General features: G+C 37.7%; 1 protein-coding gene across 2 annotated transcripts; it reads left to right on the forward strand.

Annotated features, from left to right (window-relative positions):
• The first annotated feature begins 257 nt into the window (after positions 1 to 257).
• Positions 258 to 3,764, forward strand: LOC119266637 (fatty acyl-CoA reductase 1-like). Of its 2 annotated transcripts, none has more exons than XM_037547879.1 (10): positions 258 to 433; positions 545 to 648; positions 1,150 to 1,349; positions 1,705 to 1,805; positions 1,909 to 2,101; positions 2,212 to 2,373; positions 2,458 to 2,539; positions 2,633 to 2,905; positions 3,018 to 3,145; positions 3,317 to 3,764. In XM_037547879.1, the coding sequence occupies exons 1-10, from the start codon at positions 343 to 345 to the stop codon at positions 3,477 to 3,479; spliced, it is 1,497 nt and encodes a 498-aa protein (XP_037403776.1). In that variant the 5' UTR covers positions 258 to 342; the 3' UTR covers positions 3,480 to 3,764. The 2 variants fall into 2 exon arrangements, with proteins under 2 accessions (XP_037403776.1, XP_037403777.1); XM_037547880.1 differs by having other exon boundaries at positions 554 to 648.
• The last annotated feature ends 8,457 nt before the right edge of the window (positions 3,765 to 12,221 follow it).

Here is a 12,221-nt window from a genome sequence, read left to right on the forward strand (position 1 = left end):
GGTCCAGTGTGTTGTTTTGTTGTGTGCCGATACTGCTGAGTAGCGGGAGAAGCAATCTGCCCAGACGTGGCTGTATCAATTTTCTATTTTCTCTCCCACTTTCACCAACCAGCCATTCCATGGATGTCTCATTCTTAAAATATCTGTGCTAGGTGATCGACAGTGAAATCACGTAACCAGTGCTGCCTTGTTCCACTTGACCACTGAAAACCCGTCTTCCTTCCTGCCCTATAAGAACATGCATGGCCAGACAAGATAGTACCATTTTCTAGCAAAGAAAGTTATCTCTCACCAAGTGACATCAATCTCACCTCCTATCGAGGGAGGCAAAAGTAGCCGAGGATGATCGGTGAAATGGATGCGGACAGTGTTGTAGGATATTTCAGGGGCAAGAGTATCCTCATCACTGGTTCAACTGGCTTCCTAGGCAAAGGTATGCGTTCATACATGATCGGTACATTTCGGGTCAGGATGTGCCATACATGTGTGCTGATCATCTGAGAGGCTTATATGTTGGTGTTTCTCTTGCATGATCTGTGGGTAGTGCTCGTAGAGAAGATACTGAGGGTTCAGCCTGATGTGAAGAAGCTCTACCTCTTGATTCGGGCCCCTGATGCTGTATCCGCGAAGCTTCGGATTCAGACTGAGGTGAAATATTCGTTTTTATTTTTCTCCTAGTTTAGTCTAATGCTAAATTCACATTAAACAACGTCACATTAAGCAAGTATACCATCGACTAGTAACCAGACTCGGCCTTTTTTATCGGAGTTCTAAATCCACCATCGGCTCATAGCTGGGTTGAATTCCTTTTTGCTCTAGTCTGCAAGTCCACCCTTCGACTCATAACTGGGCTTGACCATTTTTCCGCCTCGAAATCACGCACAGTTTTTCTGTTCCAATCATTTGCATCAAAGGCAACATGCGCACACATATGGAGCCTATATGATACATCCCCCACATCAGCCACAAGGACGTTACGTGATCCTTATGTTCAACTGTGTGCTATACATCTCTCTATACTAGTGCCTAGTGTCACTTGTTGCACAATGTGAGGGGATGAATGTTAAGCATTTTTATTCGAACCCGACCAAGAGAGTAGGCACAGTAATTGATAGTAATCTACTACTAATATTCTTTGCTATTTTTTAGATCATAGGTCGGGAGATCTTTCATGTGCTAAAAGAAAAACATGGTGTGCGGTTCAATAATTTCATTGAGGAAAAGATATGTCCGTTGGTGGGAGATATCATTTATGAAAACTTTGGACTAGACAGTGCCCAGCTAGGGGAATTGTCCAAGGACGTAGATGTCATCGTCAACGGAGCTGCGACTACAAATTTCTTTGAAAGGTTTGAGGTGCTTTCTGGTTGCAGATTGCTACTCCCTCCGGTTCACAAATAAGTGACATTTCATACATAGCTCGAGCCAAAATTTCAAAGTTTTGACTATGGACATCATCTTAAATATTTAGTTTGGAAACTTAAAAAATAATATTTATTAATTTGAAAAATATTTTTGAATATCATAATCTTGTTTGTTACTATACATATACTCGTAGAAATTAGTGGTCAAAGTTACACCTTCATGACTATGTCACTCTCCATAACATTACTTATTTGTGAACTGGAAGGAGTAATATTGTAACAAACATAAACATGCATGACATTGAAATAATTGTTCAAATATGTTATGCTACCTTTTCAGATATGATGTGGCTTTCGATGTGAATGTCTTGGGTGTGAAGCACATCTGCGCATTTGCAACAAAATGTCCTAAGCTCAAGATGTTGCTTCATGTTTCAACAGGTGTGAAGCCATAAGAATATTTGATCTATGAATTTGGGTTTGGTGTTATATCATGACATTCTGAATTCTAACTCGTTAAGCTGTAATTATATGACTTGGACAGCCTATGTAGCTGGTGAGCAAGAGGGGATAATACCAGAGAAGCCGATTTTGATGGGTGAGACCATAAAGGTGGGCACACATCTAGAGATCGAATCGGAGTTAAATTTAATCAAAGTGACCATGCAAGAACTAAAAGCTAGTTGTTCCACGGAGAAGGCTGGGAGGAAAACTATGAAGGAGCTTGGCCTCAAGAGGTTAGACACAAACATCAACATAAATTATGTGTACTCCTATCATCCACTTGGTAGAACCGCAAACTTGATACTCTTTTAACATGTTTGATCTTATGGACAACTGGGCGAAGGGCTCGACACTTCGGGTGGCCGAACACCTACGTATTCACCAAGGCAATGGGGGAGATGATGATGGGGCTCCTACCAATGGACTTTCCGGTTGTCATCATCCGCCCAAGCATTATAACCAGTACCCTCAAGGAGCCATTGCCTGGATGGATGGAAGGAATCAAGTGATTGAAACACAAATATATTTTGATCCTTAACAAAAATGTACCACACTGGTGTATGGTTACTGAAATTTTCATCTTCCGTAGGACAATCGACTCGGTGGTCATCGGATACGCCAAGCAGACCTTGCCCTTCTTCTTAGTCGACCTAGATTTAATAATGGATGTGGTGAGCTTGTTCACAAATTGGCAACCAAAATTTGGAATGAAACTTGGTGAATGTACCAAGTAAGTAACCAACTACAGTGCATGGTTTATATAGATTCCAGGGGACATGGTGGTGAATGCTATGATGGTTGCCATGGTAGCACACTCAGAGGATCAGCAGGTGCAAATCATCTATCATGTAACATCGTCGCTGCGGAACCCAGCACCTTACGCCATCCTTTGGAAGTCTCTCTTTCGGTACTTCAATGACAACCCCCCATGCACGGGAAGGAATGGTGAGCATGTTCGGCTGAAGAAGATGCGGTTCTTCAGCTCTGTCATGTGGTTCAGGCTGTACATGGCCTTCAAGTACATGCTTCCCCTCGAGGTTAGCTTAATTACTATTTCAACGTGAGATTAAAGCACGTTGTTTAAGGATACATGAGATGCAAATGAGATTAATATTATGTGGCTTTCTTCTCCTACAATCAATTGGGCAGATGCTTCGCCTAGTGAACATTGCACTTTGTGGTGTTTTCTCACGGGTATACAACGAACTCAGCAGAAAATTCCGATTCATGATGCAGTTGAGCGAATTATATGCACCATACACTTTGTTCAAAGGGTGGTAAGAAATTCTTAAAAAGCTTATCAATATGTCCTTTTTTGCAATGTGTCCTTCCGCTTTTGTGATTACATGGTATGATGGTATACCAGTGCATCCTCATAGCATATCAAAATATATCATTTTACCCTTAAAAATGTTGTTCTTTGACTTGATTTTTTCAATCTTGTGAAGCTTTGATGACATGAACTTGGATAAACTAAGGATGGCGATGAAAAAGGACAATCAAAATAACAATGGGGCCTATTACTTTGATTTTGATCCCAAGTACATTGACTGGGAAGATTATTTCTACAGTGTTCACATCCCTGGTGTGCTCAAATATACGCGTGATTGAGTTATGATTTAACCAGCCAAATTTCCAGTGCAGTAACTAGCCATGGAAATACAATTAATATTCGTCTATTCTTGTTATCAAACACATATGTATTTGTATTGTACTCCATTTGTTACGCTACTCTTCTGAGTATGTTTGCAAATCTACTGTACGGAAATGGTGGCAGTGTTTGCCTGATGCCAGGAAAGAGCGTAGTATGGGCGGCTCTCAGAGCATGTTCTGGAGTGTATGCTTTAGATTGCAACAGTACTTGATTTGGTTAATAAAGCTATCCCCTTGTGTGCATTAAGAGGCTTATAGTACCTTACTGTTGTGTGCTTTAGTGGGCAACACAGAAGATATCACATGAATAATCAGAACTCCAGAACATTGATAGATAGTAAAATGTATATCCTGGTTAGTAAAATGTATATGCTGCCATCTTTTATGTATATCCTGGTTAGTAAAATGTATAAGCATTGATGGATAGTAGGAAGGCAGCATATACATTTTACTAACCAGGATAATAATAGTAAAATGTATAAGCATTGATGGTTAGTAAAATGTAAAATCCATCAATGCTTTTAGACCCTTGCCAAATTGTGGGTTTTCACCCCTTTTCAATTTAATTTTACAATCACGAGCACCATTACCTATCACCCCGCATACACAACAGAAATAAGCCTCTTTCAGGGGCTTGTTGTGTTGTTCCCCCAGCAAGACTTTGTTTGTCCTGTGGATCCACTTATTTTCTTTCTTTCTTTTCATTTCGCTTGTTCCTGGAACCTTGATCTTGTGAATGCTTGGGGCGGTTGCTTTATATATAAAGCGGGGGAAACCCTTTTTCGTCACAAGGCCCACACTTCACCGGACCACCGTGTCCTCACCAGCAAAGGCTACTCCCACCAGCTCGAATGCACCGATGCGGATACGGGTATCAGTATCGGGCCAATACGGATACGTAAATTCGTCATTTTCAAAAAGTGCCAATACGGATACGTTGTAGGTACTCAAAGCCATCTGGAGGAAATGAGAATGATATATCTTCAGAGATCAGAGAAGAAAGAAGAGGAGATGAGCTTGGCTGGGCAGGAGAAATGGAGAAGAGAAGTGTCCATACATGGCTGTTGCGTGAGAGGGGACGTTTGTGAGTAGGAGGAGGAGCTCGTCGCCGGCTAGCCGCCACTGCTGCTGGCCTTGGGACCTGGGTGAGCAGCTGCTGGCGACACAGCTGCCGCCTGGTGTGAGCATGGGAGGGAGAAAAGACGCTGTGAGCAAAAGGATGGGGGCATCGGGGCACTAGGGTTGCTGGTTGCTTCTTAACTGGGCTGAGGGCTCTCACCTAGGCTGGAAAAGTATGCAAAACGTACTGGCGAAGTATCCTTAGAGTATCGTAATTGTTTTAAATCATTTATTCTCGGATACTCCAGCGATACATATCGGGGGCGTATCGGAGGAGTATCAGTATCGGATACGGTATCCGATACGGATTTGCTGGTCGGCTGAAGTATCCGTGCATTCGAGCCCACCAGTGTCTGGCATCACACGTTCTATACATGTTTTGGTAAACGGAGATGCCAACTTCCTCCTGTTAACTACACCCTCCCTTCCTAAATACAGTATAAGACGTTTTGGCAGTTGACTAGTTGTCTAGCTGCCAGCAAAATTCAGAAAACGTAAGGCAGATAGATCTAGCTACTCTTATTATGAAGCTCACCTTCACACTCGAAAGGGACCAAAGCGAAACCTACCTCATCCACACCCTGCTCCCGCTGCTGCTGACCCTTGTCGCGTTGCTCGGCTTACTCCTCACCGAAAGGTAACCACCACGAGGGGCCGACGACGGCGAGCGGCAACAGCAACAGCGACGGCGCCCTTTCCCTCTACCTCATAACCCATGACGAGTATCTGCCTTTTCCTCCCTGAACTTTTCTGAACTAAAACAACACACAGCACAGCACTCTGTCTGTATGAGTGGATGTTAGGAAATCAACCTTGCGTTGCAGGAGAAAAGACAAGTCAACTTGGCCCCACAAGGGCTAGTCCAACCGGCGGGGGCCATATCTTAATTGCTACAGGTTGTGCGAGTGTAGCTTAAAAAGTAGTGGATCTGTAAGTAAACTCAAACAAAAACAGAGATTTGCGTTTGTAATGCAGAGTACAAGAAGAATGGCCATCTCTTTAGTAACTTTTCTTGTAAGCTGATGACAGTTCTGCACTTACATGTGTTGCAGGAATGATGATTGTTCCTTCTGCAAAACTTTACCCTCTCTGTTTGCGAAACCCCGGCACGATCATCATGCCATCTTCCTGCCAAGAACACAACAAACCCATGCAATTTTGCAACCATAAAAGAAGGAGCATCAGTAAACAATATCACAGCATCGCACTCAAGTATACTCCCTCCGTTCCTAAATACATGTTTTTTTTAGAGATTTCAGTATAAACTACATACGGAGTAAAATGAGTGAATCTACACTTTAAAATACGTCTATGTACATCCCCCCGTTTCTAAATATAAGCCCTTTTAGATATTTCAATATGGACTACATACGGATGTATATAGTCATATTTTAAAGTCTAGATTCACTCATTTTTGCTCCGTATGTATTGTAGTCCATATTGGAACCTTTAAAAGGACTTATATTTAGGAACGGAGGAACTAATTAGCTAATTTGCTATTGTTGCTAGTGTATTGCGAGAACATGACATGCGATTTACACAAGTCTGAAAGAGCACAAAGTGCATCCGACTAGCCGGAATTCAGCCTCACTGAATTACTCCTCGTCTCGTTGCCGGATATGTAATCCATTGGTTCACCTTACTTTGCCGGATATACAGCGATGGCGGCTGCGGGGAAAGAAAATGCTCAGGCACGGGAGGGTGGCCGAGAGCCGGTCTAGATCGCCCTCGCCCCCGCCAGGGCCCCGTCGGGAAGTGTTGTGCGGCGGTGACGGTGGCCCCGTCGGGAAGGGTGACGCCAGTTAGGCCGGCCCAGGCGCGCGGGAACAGCAGCCTCGTTTTCTGTTTTGTTATTTTTTCATGTTTTTTGTTTCTTTTTTGTTTTCTGTTTTTTTACTTTTGTTTGTACTTTCAAATATTCTAAAAATATATATTACACAAATCACTCTACATAAAACATTTGAAAATGTTAAATATTTATAGAGAAAATGTTTATCACATCCACTAAAAATGTATACAAAAGAAATGTCTATGAAACAATTTGATCAAGTATTGACAAAAATGTTAATCAAGCATTTAAAAAAATATTGAACAAGTGTTTGAAGAATGTTAATCAAGCATTTGGAAAAAGATTAAATGGGTATAGGAAAAGGAACTGTTGGCAACGTATTTAAAAAATTGATGACACAATCTGATCATGTATATAAAACTGTTAATCAGGCATTTGAAAAAATATTGAACAATTATTTGAAATTTTTTAATCAAGTATTTGAAAAAGCTAAATCTGTATAGAAATATGTTGACCTTATATAAATAAATTATGGAAAATTTTGATAATGTATATAAAAATGTTAATCGAGCATTTGAAAAAAAATTGAACAAGTATTTGAAAAATGTTAATAAGGCATTTTCAAAAGTTAAGTATCTTTGAAAAAAATTGACCATGTGTTAAAAACGAGATGGAAAATTTTCAGCATGTATATAATTTTTTTAATCACACATTTTAAAAAATGTTGAACAAGTATTTGAAAAATGTTAATCAAGCATTTCAAAAATGTTAACTATGTTTAAAAAAATGTTGACCGTGTGTTCAAAAAATGTTAAATTTGTATTGGAGAGACGTTAGACATATATTAGAAAACATTTTTTGACATATACAAAAATGTAGAATGAAATTGAAAGAAACAAAGAAAAATGAAAACAAAAAGAAAAAATGAGATGATAAGAAAACGAAACAAAAAAGAAATAATACAAAAAAGAAAACAAAAAACAAGAAAAACAAGAAAGAAAGAGAAAAAAATAGAAAAAAAATCCAAAAACCATTATAAAAGTAAAAAAAGGAAAAAACCCAGTGAAAACCTAGAAAGTAATAAATAAAACCAAAGAAAAATAACAAAAGAGAAATAAAAAACAATGAAAATTAAGAAAACCCCAGCGAAAAACAAATCCAATAAACTCTGGGAAAAAATGGAGAGAAACAGTGGAAACCTGACGTAGTGGGTAGCCGAGATAAGTAGGCCCGAACAACTAGTTCGTCACAAAGGAGTTTCTAGCCTAGTGGGTAGGGTTCGAGTCCCCCCACACGTGCCTTTTTCTCTACCAATCTCTTTTAAGTGCCCGCTACTGGGGTGGCCCATTACTGCAGTGTTCGACGCCAAGGATCCTTCTGTCTCGCTTAATGTGAGATATAGTTGCCACGCGCCGCGCCACGCGACGGCTATATCTTGCTTTACGCAAGATGGAACCTGCTCTCGAGTCCCCGCGAATCAACTTGGCCAGCTCATTTTCAATTTTTTGTAGCTTTTTTTGTTTCTTTTTCCTTGCCTATATTCTCCATTTTTTATTTTTTTCACTGGTTTTCCTTGTTTCTTTACCCCATTTTCGTGGGCTTTTTCTTTTCTTTATATTTTCTTTCTTTTCTTTGTTTTGTTTCAGTTTATTTTTCCTTTCTCACTCATTTTTTCTTTTCTTCCTTTTTTTTGGTTTTCTGAGCCACTTTCTCGGTTTCAAATATTTTTTTGTTTCTTTTTCCCTTATTTTTCTTCCATAACGTTTCTTTCTTTATTCTATTTCATTAGTTTTTTGTTTTCCTTTATTTATTTCTCAGTTTTGACTGTTTCTTTTTTTGTACTTGTTTGTTTAATTTTCTTTTCTTTTTTGTTTTCATTTTTATTTTGTTTCTTTTTAGGTTTTCCTTCTTTTTATAGTTTCCTTTGTTTTTGTTGGTTTCATTCTACATTTCCCATATACGTCAAGAACATTGTCTTAATACACATTTTACAGCTTTCAAATACAGGTATGATGTTTTTTACTAAACGGTCAAGACAATTCTTTACACATATTTAATATTTTTCAAATGCTTGATTAACATTTTTTAAATACAAGATTAACATTTTTAATACATGGTCAACACTTTTTCTGTAGACATTTTTAATATTTTCAAGTGCTTCATTAGCATTTTTCAATAAAAGGCTAACATTTTTAAATACAAGGTCAATATTTTTTCTATACATGTTTGACATTTTTTCAATGCTTGATTAACCTTTTCAAATGCAAGATTACATTTTCTTTAAACAGATGGTCAACAATTGTTTCTATACACATTTTGCATTTTTCTAATACATGATCAACATTTTTTCTATGCACATTTAACGTTTTTCAACTGCTTGATTAATATTTGTCAAATACTTGTTAACATTTTTAAATACATGATCAACCTTTTTCACACACATTGTAAATAATTCGTAAACATTTTTCCTATGCATGTGAAACATTTTCTCTATATACATTTAACATTTTTTAAATGCATGGTTAAGATTTTTTTTCAAATGTTTTGGTAAAGTATTTTTGTAATATATTTATTTAGAATATTTGAAAGTATAAATGAAAGTTAAAATGAAAGAAATAAAAAAAGACATAGAGGCACCCTGATTTCTCGACAGTGTTGAGACATAACTCGGTCTCGTCTTTAGCTCGACCTTTTTAAATGTGTTTTTAATAGTTTTTTGTTTTCTTCGTTTTTTTCATCGGGTTTCTTCGTTTTTTTCATCGGTTTTCTTTGGTTTTAGGTTTTTCTAAGTTATTATGTATACATATATTTTTCTCTTTTAATACATTTTTTTTTCAAAATCCAAGATATACTTTGTTCCAAATACTTGTTTTCAATTTTTTTAATACATGTCAAAAGAAAATACAAAAACATGTTGTTCGAGCAATCGAAAGGCGCCAAGGCATTCTCCAAATTTGATCTCTGAATGGGTTACCATCAAATCAAAGTCCTTGAGCAGGACATTCTGAAGACCGCCTTTGTCACAAGCTTTGGTTCGTACAAGTATACGGTCATGTCTTTTGGTCTCTCTAAGGGTCCTCCAACCTTCACCAGGATGATGAACTACGTATTCTCACCTTTCAAGAATGAGTTTGTGCTGGTTTATCTCGATGACATCGTAGTTTACTTTAAGTCGAAGGAAGAGCACGCGGAGCATCCCCGCTTAGTGCTCGGGTAGTCGAGGGAGCACCATTTCTATGCCAAGTAATCCAATGCAAATTCTGGCTAAATGGGGTTCTCTAACTTGGCTATGTCATCTCTGAAAAAGGATCTCAAAGAATTCAGAGAAGGTTCAAGCAATTGTGAAGCGGCAACCTCCGGAGAATGTGAAGCAACTGCGAAGCTTCATGGGGCTTCCAAGTTGCTATGGGAGGTTCTTGGAGAACTTCTCCAAAATTGATAAGCCATTGTCCAATCTACTATAAAAGAATATGAAATATTCTTGGTCTCCAGAGTGTGATGAAACTTTCAAGACATTCAAAGAGAAGCTCATTTCAGCCCCAGTTATTTGTTTTCCGGATGAATCCAAGCCGGTCCAAGTTTTCTCTGATGCCTCATTGGAAGGCCTTGGTGGAGTGCTTATACAAGACAAGCAAGTTGTGGCATACACTTTGCATCAATTGAAGCCTAATGAGAAGAACTATCCAACTCATGATCTTGAGTTGGTCGCAGTAGTCCATGCTTTCATAAATTGGAGACATCTCTTGTTGGGCAGACGGGCAGAAGTCTATACTGATGACAAGAGATTGAAACATATTTTCACACAGCCCGACCTCATTCTTTGTCAGACTCGTTGGGTGAAAATGATTCAAGAATATAACTCGAGCATTGATTATAGATGCTTTGAGCAGAAAGGCATATTGCAATATTCTCATTCTCTATCCAGTTCAGGCCGACCTTTGTGAAGTAATGAGGAAACTCAACCTCCAATTCATCCCTCAAGGATTCCTTTGCTAACCTTCAAGTGACTCCAGCCTTGGAGGATCAAATTCGTGAAGCCCACCTACTTGATGCTATGGTGAAAAGGTGTAAGCTGACATTGCCGAAGGCATTTTCAAGTATAAGTGCTATCACATTGATGACAAAGACACCTTATTCTTCAAGGACCGACTTGTGGTACCAAAGGGTGATCTAAGAGAAGTCATAATGAATGACATGTACATATTTCTGATACACGTGAACATGTTTCTTAGAAATGTCACATACATTTTTATGAATGTCATGAAACATTATGTTTAAATTATGTGAATACTTTTACACTACATTATTTTCAAAGTGTATGAATATTTTTTTGACATCACGATCATTTTTATCAAATGCTATCAATATTATAGTTGTGCGAGCATTTACACCGTGTAAACATTTTTAAATGAAAAATTAATGTTTTTAAGATTTAAGCAAAATATTTTCACATTTTAAAAAGATAAGTAAAAGTAATTAAAAACATGCGTTAGGAGCTAGCTCTCCCTCCCACAATGAGCCCACCCGTTTAGGAGGCGCCTAAGGCATGGGGTCCAAAAACCGAAGAGCAAAAAAAAAGAGCAATGCTTGTTATGGCTTGGTTTTGCCACGATGGCTTGGACCCTTTGGATGGCTCATAATAAGTTATTTATTGAGAAAGTCCCTTTGCGGCAGTCCACTGACTGCTACGTTAAATGGTACGATTGCCAAGCTCTTAATGAAGGTTAGTTCCTCACTAAGAGGTCCGCAATCCATTTTGAGGTATTTTTGACCAGTTTTAATTTTTAATGGCAAAACTGAGTAGTGGGACACCACTAGTGCATGGAAGATAAAAAACCTTTTTATTTTAGTTTTCTATGATTTTGCTTTTTTCTATTTCTATTTCTTTTCCCTTTCTTCTTCTTTTTCTTTTCTTTTTTCGGCTTTCACTCATTTTTTCTGGTTTTGTTTGTTCTTCATTTTTATTATTTTTCTCCTTTTTCAACCCAGGCTACATTTTTCCATAAACAGTATATATCTTTTGTACACATCAGGAATATTTTATGTACATATTTAATATTTTTCAAATATAAGACTAACATTTAAAAATAATAATTTTACTATCTACTTTTTTCATACAAATTATACTTTATTATATACATAAGGAACATTGTCTTACTCATATTTAACATTATTTAAAATAATTTTCTTGATGTCTACCTGTTCACACGCATTTGTATATCTTTTGTGTAAATCAAGAACATTTTATACAAAGTTGATATTTTTGAAATACATGGTTAATTTTTTTTATAATGTTACATACATTTTATTGCACGCTACTAGCATTTGCACAAGTAAACGCTATAAGCTTCTCAAAAAAGATGGTAAATCCAATATGATGCTTACTGTGGCAACATGCCGCTGCTTCACACAGTCTACAGGGAGGAAACTGGAGACGGCCCGGCCCAAGTAGCTTTTTTCTGAGACAACCCGCCCCAATTGGCTGGGAACCGTTTTTTTGTTTGTTTGATTCGCGGCTTTTTCCAATTCGGTTTTTTCGTCATTGGTTTTCCTTTCCTTTTTATTTTCCTTTCTTTCCTTTTTTCTAAATAATCGTTTTATTTTCTCTTTTGTTTCTTTTTCCTTTTTCTTTTATTGTGTTTCTTTTTCTTTTTTCAAAAATTCACAATTTTTTAAGGAAAAAACTCAGAAAAATCTTAAATTGTTTTGAAGTTGAAAAACTGTTTGTATTTTTAACAAAATTTTAGAAAATGTTATCCTAAGCTTCAAAAAGGCCAAATCACTAAGTAATG

Source organism: Triticum dicoccoides, chromosome 3A (genome assembly GCF_002162155.2).
Source record: "Triticum dicoccoides isolate Atlit2015 ecotype Zavitan chromosome 3A, WEW_v2.0, whole genome shotgun sequence".
Taxonomy (NCBI): Eukaryota; Viridiplantae; Streptophyta; class Magnoliopsida; order Poales; family Poaceae; genus Triticum; species Triticum dicoccoides.